The following is an 18,732-nucleotide window of genomic DNA, read 5'->3' as shown; positions in this document are numbered from 1 at the left end:
AGTTGGGGATTTTTGTTTGGGGTCAAAATACAACACACTGACGGGGTGAACAGGTGACGAGGCTCTCAGACAGCGATGTGAGGGTGAAACAGGAGGAGCGTTTTGATAGTTTTATGCATAGACTGTGGCTGTTTTCATGTTCTCACTCACCCCCGTGACCACTGAGAGAAGGAAGAAAAGAAGAGAGGAAAAAATAAATGCCAGATCATAAACCTGGATAAAATGCTGAAGGTTTTCCTGTCAGTACATCAGAGGATTTGATGCACAATGAAGTAGAAAGCGGACTGAGGGACACACTTTCCCATGAAGGACCTCCTTCCCTCTGAATAGCTAGGATGTATAAGAGGATATCTAACAGTCTGAGGGTGCAACCCAGGCCACGTATTCCCTTCCTCTCGGTGAAACATGTGCTCTGATTCTTGTGGGACTGGTGTCATGCAGCTGTCTGTAGAAGGATAGTCTATATATTGCACTTTCTATTTAGATCCCGCCTCGGTAAGATAGCACAGTGACAACGTTTGTTTTTTTAAGAGGAGAGGAAAGTGGGAAAAGTGGCATGGGAGGCGCCTCTTTAAGCCAAAAAAATATATTAAAAAATTGGGAAACTATTTTCTTTGTTGCATAGGTTCTGTGGAAGTACAGACAACGGCGCTTTTGAGAGGTGGTTTTGACAAAGTGAACTATTTGATTCAATTACACAAGAAAGTTATAAAACAGTTGAATTTAGTGACAGTGAGGCCTTTGCAACAGGTCCCCCATGATGTATCGTTGTCCTAGTGCAAGAGGAGAAAGAAGAGGAGGAGGAGGGTGAACAAAAAAAAAAGAATGAAGAGCAGCATCTCATGCGTGTTCAGGCATATGAGGGCGAGGAGTCTGTATGTCCCCCCCTCATTTCGTTCGAGCCCTCCTCCCTGGTGCAGTCTGTTTCATAGTTGATGTGTGAAAACCAGTTTTATCTATCATTTCTTTTTTTAAATTCTGCTCTGAAGACGTTTGATTAAAAAATGTTTTCTTCACACATGACCGGCAGTACAAGGTGAGTTAGTGACACGAACATTTTAGTGAGGAAATCAGGAAAAAAAAGACATAAAAGAAACAAACAACAGTTAATATAAGTCAGTCAGCAGCCAGAATACCCATCAAAAAGGCTGGAGTATAATGTAATACTCGGGCAGAGTGTCATGCTTAGTTTGCTCCCACGTTAGGTGTAACAGCAGGAACACACATTCTGTATGCATTTGCTTGTATATAAATATGCTGTATATATATATGTGTGTGTATTTATGAAAGCAGTGTGCATGCACGTGTGCGCATACACTCAAAAATGTACCAATTATTTTATGTTATCTACGTAGTTTATTTAAATTCTGAGGGGGCAGCATGTTCGTATGTCAGTCATGCAGGTGTGTTTTCAAGTATTCTGCATCTCTGTGTGTGTGTGTGTGTGTGTGTGTGTGTGTGTGTGTGTGTGTGTGTGTGTGTGTGTGTGTGTGTGTGTGTGTGTGTGTGTGTGTGTGTGTGTGTGTGTGTGTGTGTTGTAAGGGAAAAGTAGGAGAAGGGAGCCGACTTGGTCGGGTGTGGCAGAAAACAACAGGAAGGTGGCACTGTTGTCCATGGCCTCTCATCCAGAGGTGGGAGGGAGGGAGGAGCTCAGAGGTCTAGTGGGTTGGAGAAGGTGGGGGTCTCCGACTGCCATGGACACACAAACGCACAGAAACAGACACAAAGAAGAGAGGACGGGAACAGGTTGGATTAGTGTTTTCTAGATGGTAGCAGCCTCCATTTAAACTTCAAGTTGAGGTTTATACTTACATGTTGTTATTTCAGGGGCCCCCCATGTGTTAATCATGCACATAAATACAATACCTTCACTCACACAAACAGCCACTTATATCATGAGGTAACACATGGAAGGAAACCCCCAAAAACAAGGCTCAGTTGGCATGGCCACAATGCAGGTAATGTATGTTTGCATTAGAGGCCAAATACAAGCAGAATAACTTCATATCCAAGTGTTGTCTAAGTACAGTAGCAGGCACTTATGCACATTATTTAATAAACTTTGTTGTTGTTATCTTCTTAAATACAATTCTAAAAGGAGTTTGACGTTGCTACATATTTACTGTACAGATATTTATTGCTCTTCTAATCTAACTCTTAGCAAGAAAGCAAATAAGGATATTTACCAAAATGAACAAACTATTCCTTTAAAAATACTTATTTTAAACTGTTTTCTTACACATTTTAGCTTGTCACCCCTTAAAATGTAGTAAACTAATGTCTACTCACAAACACCTTTTCAGAGGTTGCATATGTCTATAAGTTGCAAGTAGTGCAACCAAAGAGTGACGTTCCCCACTCGGATTGTTTCGATTAAATTGTTTTTAGAGGCCTGGACATAAACAATCCTGTATATCCCTGGAAAAAAAGGTTGGTTGAGAAGTGAGCAGAGCGACCTGCACACATGCTAATATTGACGGATGCCATGACTTTAAACGACAACGTCAGACACTCAGAGACAAAGTTAGAGATGAGTGGGATGCCATGGCATAAATACGTCACAAACACTGACACAAAAACAACAATCTTTAGGTTTCGGACAGGCGAATCCTGTCTAACCTGCTGTAATCTGAGAAAAGTCCTCTTTCACAAGACATCTCAACACACACTGACACCCCTTCAATAAATGAATTATTGAAACGACTCCAAAAATCGGCTCAAACACCGACGCAAACACACACACCCTCTGAGCTGGGTGTGTTTGCCCATGCAGCGCTCTGAGAAGAGAAAAGAAAAGTGAGAAAAAGAAAATGGCATGCAGTGAAAGGATGCTGAGAGGAAGAGAAAGAAGGAAAGTGGTCATGATGATGACGATGATGATGGCGGATAGTACCCAACGTACCAGCAAAGTTAGTCCTCATTGGTCAGTGATAGTGATTCTGTAGAAGGAACCATAGTCATGTGTGGGACAGAGGTGTGGTGAGGAAGAGAGAAAAAAGGAGTGCAAACAGTTACAGTGCAGGAAATGACCAATGTCACATGTGCTCAGCTCTCACTTAGGACACACCAGAACAAACAAGTTCTCCACTGATGATTCGGAGTCAGAGTTTTGTGAGGAGTTTGAGACGCTCCTCCGTTTTAACTTTTTTCAGGGCTGCGTTTGCCAGTGAGAGCTTTGCTCAGCAACGTTAGTGTCTCCTACTTTAAGAGAAGCAAGCTGCTGCTCTGACAATGAACAGGTCCAGTATAAAAAAGCTCACAAACACAGGCAAGCACAAGGCAGAACCGAAAACAAACCCCCCTCTAACGCTCATTCCAGTCACCGACTTGCTTTGAAGCACACGTTTCTTAACTATTGAGATGAGGACAGTGGTGAGGTGGGTGTAAGCGATGAATAGTGGAGTGTTAGTGTGTCAGAAAGGTAACTGTTTACCCAAACCAAGAGAAAAAGAGGGCAACAATCCATTGTTTATGAGTTATATCACGGTCTATTAAGGGATCTCTATCAATCTATTCTTCTATTCATCTATCACAACCAAAGCTCTCTACTTTCATTTACCTCCTTTATTCCCTTAGTAACAGAGAGTATCCACACTTCAGGTTGGATAGCTATGGTTTTGATAGTAAAAACCTACTTTGACAGGTTTCAAAAGGAGGAAAGGTTGTTTGCTTGAAAGGCCTCTCATGTTTTCACTCACCTTGGCACACTTGGGGGTGCGCGGTTAGGCCGGGAGGGCACAGTGGGCGGTGGCCCACCATAAGGGTCTGGAGAAGCCCCCGGGCGAGACGGGACAGGGGGTCCCCCAGCGGGAGGAGGCCCAGGTGGAGGCCCACGAGAGACCGGGCGGCCCGGAGGTCCCGGCGGTGCCCTGCGGTTTGGAGTCGGACTGGTGGCTGGAGACCTGGAGGAGACATGACCCACGGCATTAACAAACATAAAGCAACCAATCTGATAACAACCCGACATGTTCATAGTGATCCAAATTTAAAACATGTATAAATAACTTCAAGAGTCCTCCGTCCATCCATTCCCCAACACAGCCTCCAATCCTCCGTCTATTCCCATCGCCCCCTTACCTTCCTCCGGAGCCGCCCCGCTGCACCTGCAGCCAAGAGTCATCCACTGGAGGCGGCATGGTGGTGGTTATGGTGGACGTGCTGATGTCGCCGATGATGCTGAGGGCCTCCCGCAGGGCGTGGTACATCCGCAGCATCTCGTCACGGTGCTGGGCCTGCTCCTGGGACTCCTCCATCAGCGTGGTCTGGTCCCCGCACGAGTACAGCTGGGCCAGCAGCTCTGCGTTGATGAACTCTTTAGTCTGGACGAAATGACAGAGATGTTTTGGGATGAAAGTTAAAGTCTTGTGTGTGTATATATATATATATATATATATATATATATATATATATATATATATCTGAAAGAGCTGACAGTTGAAAAATGGTCAGCTCACGTTGTTAATCATGAGGTGCATGATGGTCTTCGGCATCAAGTCGCGCACGGTCTTGCTGACGATGGCCATGTAGGAGTCGACCAGGTTACGAATGGTCTCCACCTGCCGCTCCAGCTGAGGGTCCATGCTGTGCATTATGTTGTCGGAGCCATTTTCATCGCTGCCGTCACTCTGTGGAGACGAGGGAGGGAGGGAGGGAGGCAGGGAGGGAGGACAGAGGACAGAGGACAGAGGACATAGAGTTCAACTTCAGTTCAGCTTCAGCTAGAAAAGAGAGAAACGGAGACTGTAGCTACAACATACAGACAGGTTATAAAAGACACAAAAGTGCTGAAAATGCAGGATGCAGACCAAAATAACATACCTTTCCTTCCTTATCCTATAAGGTCAAACAGCGATGAGGAAAACAGACATTGAAAGAGGACAGACACAGTATCACATGAGAGACATGACAACATAAAAATAGACTCAAAATACACATAAACAAATCATGTAAAAACAATAATTAGCCTTTATGCGATTTGGACAAAATCATGGTAAATAATATATTGTGTTTTTGCATATGGTTTTCATACTGCTCGCAATCAATCCAATGATTAAAACAGGAATATCAAGTTATTATACATGCTATACCGTAATATACTAATATACTGTATGTATGTATAAAAGAAATGCTTTGAGGAAATCTTACCATGACCCGTTCAGGATAAACTCCAGCTCTGAGGAAGGAGGCCTTCCAGGCATCTAGGTCTTCCTGAGTCTCACAGGCCAGCTCCAGCTGACGGTAGTCCTTATACACATTTCTGTGGACACACAATGCTGAATGATGCTCTTCATGTTTTTATATGTTATTCTTTTATAACCCAAATGTGTCACTTGTGGTACTGTATATCCTTATACCAGTGGTACATCTTTTGGCTTCTTTATGCTTTTCTTTACTCTCAAACACACTTTGTTGCTAATACATCAGGTACTTTAAAAAATAAAAATAAAAATAGGACTGTTATTTCAGGTAGATAATTTGTAATTTTTACTTGGCACTATGTGATCAATAATAGGCATCTGCTGTATGTATGTATATTGATGTGTGTGTGTGTGTGTGTGTGTGTGTGTGTGTGTGTGTGTGTGTGTGTGTGTGTGTGTGTGTGTGTGTGTGTGTGTAATACCTCTGTTCGGTGTTGAAGAGGGCAAAGATTTGCTTGCTGGACATGAAGCTTTTCTCCACATCGCGCAGCTTCAGGTTGTCCACCTGCAGCATGTACTTCTTCTCCTTCTCCTGCAGGAGGCGAAAGAGAAACACAGTGGTTGCACACACGCGAGGGAGAGAAACAAGGAGACTGAGTCGCTGCACGGTTGAGGAATTTGGCTCAAGAGTAAAACCGGTCGTAGAGATTTACAGTGTTTTGCACTGACATTGTACATTAGACCCAAATAAAAGAGCCACTGCAGAAGTGAGTGCTGCATTATAATCATTGTGGGCTGATCCTTTTACTAGTTGATATAAAAACTTCTAAATTCAAGAGACACAATGACAGGAATTTGATTAAAAGAGAGTAAAAAGAAAGATGATGAAAGAACTCGGGGAAATCAGGAGTGAATGCTCACATATTACATTTAACAGCATGGCAAAAAAAAGAGAAGAAAAAGGCAAGAGAGACAAATGGGAAAGTCACACACAGCCCTCAGGTCTGTGGTTTTGATTACAGTTGTGCAGGGTAAAAAAAAGAAAGGGGGGGGGGGGGGGGCAACAAATGAGAAACACACACATAGAGAGAGAGAGAGAGAGAGAGAGAAACCGCGTTCCAGTGTAGAAATCTCTTGTACTTGTAAATGTGCACACAACATATGATATCCAGACATCCAACTATTTATGAATCAAAGAGTCTAACACATGCCACCACTCTCACACCTTCTCTATCTCACACCCACCCACCCACCCACCCACCCACACACACACACACACACACACACACACACACACACACACACACATGTTGTGGTTCAACTCCTCAAAGTCTATTGTTACAAAATGCACTTGTGTGCGTGTGTAAACGTTTTACAATCAACAGTAAAATTTGTATTTAAAAAAAAAAAAAGGATAGCCAAAAATAGTACAGGGTGAGTGAGTTTCTTTAAACAGCGATAACACACACACACACACACACACACACACACACACACACACACACACACACACACACACACACACTGCTTTGGTAGCAAACAGCACCTTTGAGCGTAGTCTCTAACTAACCTTAAAACCATCTGGATAGCTAACCACGGGCCTGCCCTGCCCAACCCAGTGTGTGTGTGTGTGTGTGTGTGTGTGTGTGTGTGTGTGTGTGTGAGAGAGAGAAAAAGAGCGAGAGGGAGACAGGGGGTTGTGTGTGTGACCAAACTCCTTCATCAAAGGATTTATGACCTGTGCAGCCAAATGGTCATATCCCCTAACTGCATGTAAAAACTCACTCACTTACACTCTCACACACACACACACACACACACACACACACACACACACACACACACACACACACAGTATACCCAGGTGTCCGCTATACAAAAAACTAAGAAAACTAAACATAAAGTCGACCCAGACTGCTGACATCATCATTTGCGGGGCAAAGAGGTCCCTGTCCTCCGTCTCTAAGTTTGCTCCGTATTTCTCCCTCTTCCTTCTTTTTTCTTGCTTGCTCTCTCTTCATCTCCCCCCCTCTTCTTTCCCCTTGTTCCCTCACTCTCTTGCTTCCCCTCTCCCTGGGAGTGAGCAACCTTGGACTGATTCATACATTTTCCTCTCCTCTGGCCAGTAAATCCAGTCAGGAGACTTGGAAAGGGAGAAGGATGAAGGGGGGGGGGGGGGGGGGGGGGGGGGGGGGGCTGGTGTGAGTGTGTGTGCATGATGTGGGGAAAGTACAGATAAACTGAACTAAACCAGAGTCGGAGCGGCAAAGTGTAGGATAAAACAAGCTAGATATGATAATAGTAAGACACATTTAGGTTACTACTAGAAAAGAAAAACAAATGACAAAGCAGAGTATTATTGCAAAATCGCAATAATAAAAGTTTCCCCACTTCTGAGAGATTATCAGGGTTTCTGTCTGTCATCTAGCCCATCTTGCATGTGTGTGTGTGTGTGTTTTCCTGTGTGTAGTTGTGTCAAAGGAAGTCGGGAGTTGAGTGCTTTCCCATATGCGCCCATAAAAGCCAGCCAGCAACAGCGGCCAAACGTACAGATTTCCGACATTATGCACGCACACAGGGACGCATGAGAAAACAAACTCAAACATCCAGATACACACATGATATGCATTAGCTATATGAGATACATACGTATGAAGCACACACACACACGCACACACACTTTATTTGACCTTTATCCGCAGCAATTTTACTTGCTTTGTGAATCAACTTCCAAGAGACAGACAGGCAGAAAGACACATACACCAACACTGCAGTGAGGTAGGGGTGTGTGATGGCTAAACCACTACAGCCCTGCCGGGGGACTTCCCTTCTGGTTGCAATAATGGAAACAGCAAGGTTTTGTGCGTACTTGGTCGTTCGTGCATATACCTGCTATGTAATGCTCTTGTGTGTGTCTCTGTGTGTGTAATCAATGTGCAAGAGAGGATTTGTAAATGCAGAACAGCAATCCAGTGCTGGGATACTGCGTTAGTTGAACTATGACCTTATGTCACACACTCACACTTTGTTAATTCATTGTTAAAGCAAATGCCACCATTCTCTTTTGTCTGTTAAATACCTTAAATACATATCGTATGGTTTGATTAAAGTACTCAAGTCTCTGTTATGTTTGATTCATGAAAGACATTTACTGACAATTGTCATTAACCAGCAGTGATGTCATTACAGTCCTTTGCCGCAGGTCCCTTTTGCTGTCTTCAGCTTCCTGGTGAGTCCCTCCAGCGAGCGCCTGTCCTGTTCTGGGACGGCCTCTTTCTACTGCTTTTGGAAGGCACTGTGGGTGGAAAGGTTTTGGACGATGTCATGTCCGTGGCGCCTCACGTCCGCTGCAGCATCAACACGTGTTTTTCTCACAGCAATAAGGAAGTGTTTGGTGAAGTTTTTGCTACCGGTAAGGGTCCCTGTGGCTCCAAGGATGTCGCACAACTGGCTGAGGTGCCGAGCTGCGCTAGCTCTGACTGCAGCGCTGCGGTGACTCAGACCTGCGTTCAGCAAGGCTTTCATGGAACAACCGGGACTGCAGTTTTGAACCATGGCGTCCAATGCCAGATTTGCCTGCTGCTGGATCAAAGTGTTGGACTCAGACACCTTCAGTATCACAGCACTTCCAGTTTCCTCCACCACGTCATCCATGGATGTCTGGAGTTGAGCATACATCTCACCCAGGGTGGCCATAGCAGTGCAGGAAACTGTAGAGCGCACATTTTTAACCTCCTTTATGACACCCACACAGACATTACGAAGTGAGGCCTTCAATATGTCCTGATGGTTCCTTGCCAGATCTTGAACGCACGTTAGACCATCAATTTTCTTTTGCCAGTCATCAGAGCCAAGCAGTTTGAAGATGTGGTCCAGACGTTTTTCAGGATTGGACAACGGCCACAGACACTGCTCGTCTTCATCAGTCTTTGGAGAAGGCTGTCTCTCCTGGAAGGGTTGAGATGGTTTGGCATTTGTAGGAGGAGGAGGAGGAGGAGGAGGAGGAGATGGGAAAGACAGCTGAGGGAAAGATACCTCAGCAGGACTTTCAACCTCCACTGTGCTGAGACTGTCCTGAGAGCTGGAGCCCCAGAATCTGGTAATCATCTCAGCAACCCGAAAGGCTTCCTGTCTCACATGGGCATGAATGGCCTCATCCTCCATCAAGATCCAGAGGTTTTGCTCAGCCCATTTTTTAGGAGTCCTCCAGTCCGCCTTGCATTTAGAGGTCCTCTGACTACCCGACTCTCTGGTTGTCAGGTCAGCCATCTCAAGGCTTCCTGCTTGAGATGAGCACGCATGTCCTCATCCTCCACGGTAGACCAGAAGATGTCCTCACTAATGTTTTCATTAGAATGCGGGTCTTGCTTGGACTTTGATGTCTTCTGATTGCCCCTTTCTTTAGTAATACGCTCGGCCACCTTGATGGCTTCTGCCTTGAGATAAGCATGCATGTCCTCATCCTCCATGATGGACCAGAAGTTGTCCTCATGACAGATTTCCAGAGTCCCCTGGGCGCTGTCGTCTTTCCAGAAACAATGCATGTTGTCTTGCGTCTCTTGATAAGCCATTGGTGATGTTGACAGAAAGATGCACTTAACAGTCAATCACTCAAAATGACTCTTAGTTATAGTGACTGAAGTGTATTCTGAATGAGCTCATCAGGTGTTCATCAAACACTGCGTAAAGTCACAATGAGAGGTGACCTTAGAATAATGTAGTTCCAATTCTATGAACTCACACAGCTTTATATATATATGTATAAATGGTTAAACATGGGAATTAGTAATTTACGGACAATTCTTCCCGATGTGTTCGCTACAGAGATCGGTGGCAGAACTGCCTCTCATGTGTCGCTGCAAACTACAGTAAAATATACGCTCAGTTGTGAGTTTATTAGGTAAACCTAGCTAAAACTAATGCAGTCTAATGCAACAGTCCTGCAATAATTACTATCTTAATGAAAGTTATAATGTTCAGTTTGTGTTGAATCTATTTCAGAGGCTGCAACTTGTACTGCTGTTGACCTGCATTGCATTAACAGTGGTCTTTCTGTTATTTAGCCTACCCTAATGGATATAAATGGGGTGGACAAAATAACAGAAACATGTCAGTATAACGCAATACAATTCAATAACTGAATCAAATCCTCTCTTAAACAGTTTCTACGGAAACTTACGGTTATAACCTTCATAGGATTTATTGCAGGGCTGTTTAGCTAGTTGGTGTACCTAATAAACTGGCAACTGAGTGTATGTCTGTGTGACTCCGCTTATGTCCCATCACCGTGAGTTGAACACACACACAAACAACAGTAAACAGGATGCTCTGTGTGTGGCTGGCCTTGAGATTATAGTGTACCCACCACAAGCCAAACCCACTTACTTAATATGAGTGACTGTGTCAGGAAAGTTTAATAAATTCATAGTTGGTCTTTTCTATTTACAACAAGACCTTACTGTGAACAGGGAAAGTACTTTCTACCAAAGAAACAGTCCTTTTGAAAACCGTTGAAAACCGCTGAGCTCTGTGGGTTTTCCACGGTGCTAGTGACAGTGATTCTTTAAAGAGATGTTGCTGTTACGTTTTCTGAATATCACCTCCACTATTTTGGAATGGTAGCATAAGTCACAGAGGCAGATATCTAAAACCCGCCAGAGTTGGTTGGGAAAATGTGTCTTTTAAAAGTTGGGTGACCTGACCCTTTAACCTAGGATACTGGGTTGGAAACCTTTTGTCTGAACCTCTACACACACACACACAAACACACACACGCACACAACACACACACACTCAGCAGGCAGTGCACTCAGTAGTTAACCTGGAGCAGTGTGTGAGCAAAGTACTTTCCATGGTTTTATTTGTCTAGTGAGTAATAGCAGGCTCATTATGAAAAGGCAGAGGAAGTTCACTTCTGGATTCATAAAGGCATTTCACCACTCACACCGCACGCCGTCCAGAAAAACGTCTCAGTCTCAAACACTAATTCAAAATGTGGATGAAATATGGCCTCACACACACACGCACACACACACGCACACAAGCAATGCTACAGTGTGTATGAACACACACAAGGGGACCTTACACAAACCGTATCCAATTAACACTTTGAAACAAATCGGAGTAGTTTGGTGGGCAAAACCAAGAAGATAGTCGTTTACGGGCATCCATGTTGTTTTAAGAGGCTGCATGTCTTAGTGTGTGTGTGTGTGTGTCTGTGTGTGTGGCGGTGTGCATGTTGATGTGAGCCTGATAGAAAAGTCCTGGTGACTTGGGCTATGCATCAAAGGGCTGCAGAGAAGCCGCACGGCATCTGGGAGCAATAACGCTGCCTCTAACCCTTCATTACCACAAAGACTGGGCCCTGGGTGGCAGCCAACGGCAATTTTCACAACCCTCCTCCTCACCTCCCTCCGGTTTTCTTTCCCTCCATTCTTCTACCATTCCCCTATTGAGTTCTGCCTTTGAAAAAAAAAAAAATCAAACAGAGCATTTCTGCAAGTCTTACATGCTGGGGAAGGGGAAAGACATAAAAAGGATGGGACTCGTGTTTGAAGCACATGTTTAGCGCCAATGCAAAATTAGACTAGTTCGGTCAGATTAATATACAAAGAGCTTGTGAAAAGTAGGTTTGTTACTTCTAAACATAATGCACTTTTGGAAGAAAAGTTTTTTTTTTTTAAATCAAGACAGATACAGTATATCGCTGAGTCTACTTTATAATCACAAATCCCACTAAGGCACGCCACAATCTGGGTTTGGTTTGTGAGTAATATGTCTCTGAGAAACAGCATCTGAAGAGACGTAACTTGACTTAATGCCGTTTGGACTTTATTTAAAGTAAGGACACGTGCTGCCAACGTTTAAATCAGGAGCAGCAAACAATGGATGAGAGAATTATGATATGGAACAGCTAGATTAGAGCTATTCTGGGACAATGTGTAAAAACACAGCTGTTGATGACTCATCGACCTACACGGTTGTGCAATAATGCTCATAACAAATCACGTTGGGCAGCGCGCCAGTGTCCGCACTCTCCAATACTCCACATATCTTGGGAGGTGCTACTTGATAACAGTGCAGACTAAAAGTTGTTTTTAGCTCGTTTGTCAGCTACAGACGAATCTAATCTGAAACGTCCAGTTTCACTGATAAAAAAATAAATACATTTTCTTCCTGGGAAAGAAAGACTGAGTGTAATGTATGATGTTTTGTTTGGCAGGTGAAACTTGCTATTTCATTGCTCTGTTTTCTCTCCCAAATGTTTAATCTCAGCTCACTCTAGAAAATAACAACCTTTGTGCTCTTCTTAGCTCTCCCTGTGGGAACAAGCACAAAACACAAATAAACGTCTTCACGGAGAAAGGAAACATGACACATGACAATGACACATTCAGCCAGCGGTCCGGTTGAAACACAGGCTGGCCGTTCGGGGATACCTTCCTGTTTAACAGCTAATTGCCAAGCAGTTAATTATATGCTCTGCGTTTACTTCTGCAGAGGGTTAGTCTAACAACCCAGGGGGCTGGCTGGGGCATGTGATCAATCACTGGTGACCACCAAAGAGTAAAAGAAAGGGGGGGGGGGGGGGGGCGCCACAGTCCGCTAACCACAAAAACACGTGAAAATCCCCACTAGTGACTTCTGTCCAACGGAGGGCAATAGCTCTAAACCTGTGTGTTTAGTGTCTCTCACTTCTACGAAGAAATATTTCATAGTTTCCTTAAAAGTCATGTGAACGCACAATTGTAGATTTATATATATACAGTATATATTCAGATTCATGTGTGAGCATGTGAAATGAAAAGTAATGCCCGTAGAAAGTCCCTTCTTTCACATGTGAAACAAATATTATTAGATGTATTTGCAGGTGCAAAAAAGGGAGAGAAAGAAAGTGCACCCACAAACTGAAACATTCACATCTGAGGTAAACATGTGCTGTTAAAAATACTTTGAGGTAAAACGTTCACATGTGTAAACCGACATGAAGTCACACAGGGGGGCCAACGGCCAACTGTTGGGTAAAAGGTTTCCCGACGGTAAATTAATGTTTATAGAGTTCTAACATGTATTTGTGGTATTTTATAGATGCAACATTTGGGGGAAAACTGGGAGCGGGTTAAGCCTTGTAGCCCTTATCCTGTTTTACTCTCGTCCTTTCATACGACGACTTAAATGAACTGCTAGTTTGAATCCTTTTTATAGGAAAATGAAGTGCCAGAATATAAAATTTGCACTTCTAAATCAAATTTGTTCTGCATACACAGAGAAATAGAATACTTTTATGACATAATTTTGCCAATAGTGGGCAGAGGGATTTATTTTTTTACTTTACACATTTACAGTAAATCTAGTCTTGTAGAACTTAATATTTATGAACACTAAAATCTCTCACTTATGTCTAGGTTAAAGATGAAATTCTACCTCACGTGAGTCATTAAGATGAAAAGTAACATTAAATATAACAAAGAGTATAAAATAGCCATAAATATGGACACATGCAACATGAGAATATATTCTTGAAAAGGTTGAACATACGAAGTTCATGTCACGTGTTATTAAACACATGCAGCAATCTTTAAATGTCTGTCAATCCTTCTTCAAAGCAGGCAGAGAGCCTGCACAGTCTCACATACACATAACAAAATTACAAACTACACACACACACGCACACACACATGCGGGATGGATACAACAAGTGTGGTTTATTTTTATCTGTCCTGCGTCTGTTTGGTTATAATCCCTGGCTTTGTTTCCCTTAAGATTCCTGTATTGACATTATGTTCTGGATATGCGAGGAACAGGCGGGAAAAATTATAATTTGCAGAAAGACGAACACATTACTCATTTATCTCATCAGTCAGGCAGGATAAACTTTGAATTATCCACCAAACACCCTGTGTACCTCGCTGCGGTCGTCACTCATCTCCTGTTTTTTTGCAATCTCTAACCCACTTTTCTTTTACAATAAGACACTATGGTTTATTCATCACTGGTTTTGGTGCCATTGTTACCATTTTTCCATAATTTTTTCCATTACATCTTTCAGTTGTCTTCTTTACATCCATTCTCTTCTGCTGCCTTCATTAACTTTAGTGGATTTCATATGTCTAGCTGTCCGTTCCGTGTTCTGTGTCTTCTGTCTCTGGGCCTGATATCCTTTACATTTAAAAGGCAACAACGATAAAGAAGCTAACTTTACTGTTTCTTAATCTTATTAGTCTTCTCAACAGTGTGCCTATTTCAGCTGTTCTTCTACTGTACTACATTTCAGAAGGAGATATTGTACTTTCTACTCATTTCAGAGTTGTTAGCAGTTGTCCACTAAAAAGACATTTGGGCTCTAAACTTCTCACATGGTTGCATTCAAATGAATATGCAAGGTGCAAAGAGCTAAAAGTATCCAATGTACAGTATGTCACATCACTATTGGTTAATAGGCAGAGACAAAATATATATATGTATATAAAGTAGTTAAATCCAGCTACACTAGCACATGAATTACCTACAAAATAACTAGAAAGATATCAGTCAAAGAGGCCGTTTTCCTCATTTTTCTGGCAGTATTTCTGTAATTTCTCTTGAGTAAAATGTTGAATGCATGACTTTTCTTTTTAATATTTATTATTATATATTTTCACATTCATTTATTTTTTTACTTTTATTTAAGTTAATAATTTGAATACCTCTTCCACCACTAGACTTTGACCACACCGACTATCTTTTTGGAAAATATCTGAAACATGTCGGACAATTTCTTCAGTTTTTCATTTCAACAAAGAATAAATAATAAAATTATACTTTGAGGGAAAAATAAAATGAAACTAAGCTACTATGTGGTTGACATTCATGTTAACCAGCGAGGATAATTTGTACATTCTCTAGTTTGAAAACTATTTCTCATCTTTCACTGTAACATGATGACACACACATGAAATACAGGGGATCATATTCATGGGTTTGGCTGGCGTGTTGCACACAAATATACAGTATAATGTGCACAAGCTTATAGCCTCGCCACACTCATTCAAACACTTGAAAGATACAATCAAACCCACATAAACGGAGTCGTTTGCTTTATGCAATATCAAAATACAAAGATGGGAAAGAAACTTGAGGTTTTTCATGAAAGTAATAACCAGCAACATTTCATGACAAGAGAGAATAACATGGAATCACAATACACTTTTGTGTGTGTGTGTGTGTGTGTGTGTGTGTGTGGGTGGGTGTGGGTGTGGGTGTGTGTGTGCGCGCATACTTTTGAGTAGAGTTTAGAAAAGAAGCTGCCTGCCTGGTCATCCAAACAGTGGAAACAATGTTGATGCGACCGCAGCGCTCCCCCCACCCAACCCGTTAACATTCACTCCTTCCAATCCCTAAACTCGAAACAATAAAGAGGATTGATTCTCTTTTCTGGCTTGTTTCTCAGCTCCATTTTGTTTTAAGCTACCCGCATCACCTAGCATCATATCGGCACCTTTTCGTCCCCCATTTTTAAGTTGCTTCATTCTTTTCATCTCCATTTTCCTCCCTGTGTCCCTCACTTTCCCTCCACATCCTTCCATCTCTGCCAGTAATGCTGACTCGTCTCTCCCGGGATTGTGCCTGCTTTGATTTGGAGCTCAGAAACCATAGCTAAAACAAACACACGGCCTTGGCCACCTCTGAACACACACACACACACACACACACACACACACACACCTGGAAACACTAGCATTGATTACTCCTGTCTGCCAACGGTAAGAAACCTAAATGTGAGTGTGTGTGGGTGTGTGAAACGAAGAAGGTGAATGAGAAAAAACTGTGACTACTTGTGTAGCAACTTTGAAACACACGGACTATTCCTTCTCGTCTACTCACACACACACACACACACACACACACACACACACACACACACGCCCAAAACCTCTTTCGCTCTGGTTCTAATTTACCAGTAGTATGTCACCCTTCACCAGCACCACCCCCCTCCATGTGTGTGTGTGTGTGTGTGTGTGTGTGTGTGTGTGTTGGGAAGACTGCAGAGCTGCATAAAGGGCTCTTTATTCGAGTCGGACAGGGAGAGGAAATCAGCTTTAGATGTAAAAACAGAGGGAGCAAGAGAGAGATGGAGACCACAGGGCTGCACATCTGGAGTTGTTACAAGGCTTCCTCATGCTTGCCAAGAAAACGCCGACATTCCTGCCCTCGCTACAAAGACCATGGAGCCTCTGCTCTCACTCCTACACACACACACATCCATCACTCAAAAACCACATATATACACTCACATGTCCCATAAGTGGAGATGCGCACATACACCAAATGGAAGGGACGAGCATGCAGACGCTTTACGAAACTCGTGTATGCCTCCACGTGAGACGTCCTCCCATCTGCCCGCGTACACTTTCACGAAGAAAGTTCCCTCCCTCGGCAGCCAATCCTTCACTCCCTTTCCAAACTTTACAACACACACGCCAACTGAATGCGTCTCACTTCCTGTTCACCTTTGACCTTCCACTTTCTCCCCAAAAGCCAGAGAAGAAAGAAGGAAAGGGAGGGAGGGAGAGGGGGGGGGGGAGCCAGACAGAGGGAGGGGAGAGAGGAGGAAGAGAGGAAAAATGGGGGGCCGGCGAGCTCCTCCTCCTTTACTCTCCATATCTCCTCTCTCTCTCTCCTTCCCTTTTCTCCTTCTGTGTCTTAAAGGGGAAACTTGATGGCCAGTCCTTTGCCACGTCGAGCTTCCAGTCGGTCCACCTTGCTCGCTGCCGGAGCGCCTTTTTTGCTCGAGGAAGCTTCGTTAGACGAATCCAAACGACTCAGAAGTCGCATTTGAACACCATCGGCCTGATTTTGCCTCAATGGTGCGGCAGTGTTGAATGAAGGGATGCCGGGAGAGGAATTGTGGCTTACCAGTCAAGAAGGTGAAAAACCAAATATCAGCCAAGAAGAAGAGAAAGACAGCGAGAAGTGTTGAAAAGAGAGGAGACGGTCAAGTCGCAGGTATCCCCTCCGCAAGGAGACGTTTTCTTTCCGTTTGGCATGAGTCAAGGAGACAAAAGGTTATGTATTTCGGTGTTTTAGTGGGAGGTGTTGGGTCAGACTTAGTATGATCTCAGCTGACCACAACTATTCACTGCTAAGTTTCTAACCATGAGAGATTGAGAGCACTTGGAGAGCAAAGACCTGGCTTTGGGGTTTTCTCTCTTTTTACCGACAACTTAATCTCAACAGTTTTTTAAACTGTTAAAGTTACGAGAAATATCCTGGATTTTATTTATTTAGTCTTGGCCTGAGGGGCAGTCAAGTTTAGGTTGTACAAATTTGCGCTACATGAGGTATGATCCCTGTGTGTGTGTGTGTGTGTGTGTGTGTGTGTGTGTGTGTGTGTGTGTGTGTGTGTGTGTGTGTGTGTGTGTGTGTGTGTGTGTGTGTGTGTGTGTTTGTGTGTGTTAAGAGATTTGTGCTATTCTTTCTCAATCTCTGTTTGTTGTCTGTTTTAATCCTATGTTTTTAAGAAAGCAGACCTACAAAGGACTTTTCCAAGTAAATGGCACTTAGTTTTTTTTGCGTTTTTGAGCATCAAATAAATTCTCGGGTTGATTTGACCAATAATATTCAAACAATACAGAGAATTCACTGAATAATACTTGAGATTAATTCAATGGATTTATTACACTTCAACATCAGGGCTCCGTCTGGAATGCTGCTTCACACAACAGGAGGGAATCACCTCTGTCTAACCTCTCTCACTCCTCCACCTCCTCTTCCTTCACCTCCCTGCCGGCCCCTTCATCCATCCCTCCCATGCTGTTTCTCCTCCAGCCCGCACAATCAGCCTGATCAGCACTTTGTAGCAGTCAACCTATGAGAGCAGAAGGAGCAGGACTCAAGACTACTTGAATCGCAGTGAGTATAGTTCAGTGTGTGTGTGAATGTATCCGGGCATCTTCATACTGAATGTGGGAGCTCATCTGTGTGTGCACCAGGAAAAACCTTCTCCACAGCATCCTTTAGTTGCCCAGCCCGCCTGCCCAGTGTTCAGACTACCTGTTCAGGAAGTAGTGGTTGTACAGTAGTCTGCACATTGGTTAGGCTGGCCGGGGAAGCACGGGACAATAAAGACAGCGAGAGCAATCCAGAGGGCATCCAGCAGACTCAAGCACATTTAAGCTGTGGGAACAGGCAGCACCACCCCTCGCCCATCTGGACAAGCCCGGCCTAAATAAAGCACCCAAAGGCCTCACCATAGAGGCTTGGCCCTCGCGTATCCTGGATTCATGAGTGACGGATGCACAAGTCCTGAATTCTTTATAAATCAGTTTACAGAGACGCGAGGTCACAGTTTATTGTGCTGTATATATAGTGTATATAGTATGTGTTGTGTTGTTTGAATAGTCATTGATCCGAGATTAAGATCTGATGAACTGTAAAATATTTTGAAATAAAGATGTTTTGATACCCATTTGACATTGTTTGTATTCTTCTTTTCTCAAGCAACTTACAAAGTCACAGAAATTAAACAAATACTAATCCCCAAAATGTGAAATCCTATTTAGACTATACAGAATCCTATTCATACAACTACAAGTGACAGTTGCATGATGTTCCC

The 18,732-nt window shown here is 43.3% G+C and overlaps 1 protein-coding gene across 2 annotated transcripts in view; it reads right to left on the bottom strand.

The window, feature by feature from the left end:
* Window positions 1–1,547: 1,547 nt before the first annotated feature.
* The window catches only part of dnm1a (dynamin 1a), a 43,932-nt gene continuing 26,747 nt past the window's right edge, over window positions 1,548–18,732 (bottom strand). For both annotated transcript variants that reach the window (XM_076086765.1, XM_076086766.1), the window contains 7 exons: window positions 5,621–5,730; window positions 5,146–5,257; window positions 4,819–4,833; window positions 4,455–4,625; window positions 4,078–4,319; window positions 3,699–3,902; window positions 1,548–1,689 (listed from right to left, as the gene is read on the bottom strand). In XM_076086765.1, coding sequence (XP_075942880.1) covers window positions 1,659–1,689; window positions 3,699–3,902; window positions 4,078–4,319; window positions 4,455–4,625; window positions 4,819–4,833; window positions 5,146–5,257; window positions 5,621–5,730 — 885 coding nt within the window. In that variant the 3' untranslated portion in view covers window positions 1,548–1,658. The remainder of the gene's footprint in view (window positions 1,690–3,698; window positions 3,903–4,077; window positions 4,320–4,454; window positions 4,626–4,818; window positions 4,834–5,145; window positions 5,258–5,620; window positions 5,731–18,732) is intronic.

This window comes from Anarhichas minor, unplaced genomic scaffold, assembly GCF_050575085.1.
Source record: "Anarhichas minor isolate MPS153535 unplaced genomic scaffold, ASM5057508v1 ptg000002l, whole genome shotgun sequence".
NCBI lineage: Eukaryota > Metazoa > Chordata > Actinopteri > Perciformes > Anarhichadidae > Anarhichas > Anarhichas minor.
Note: the sequence above shows the minus strand (reverse complement) of the source record. Positions and strands in the feature narration are given on the sequence as shown.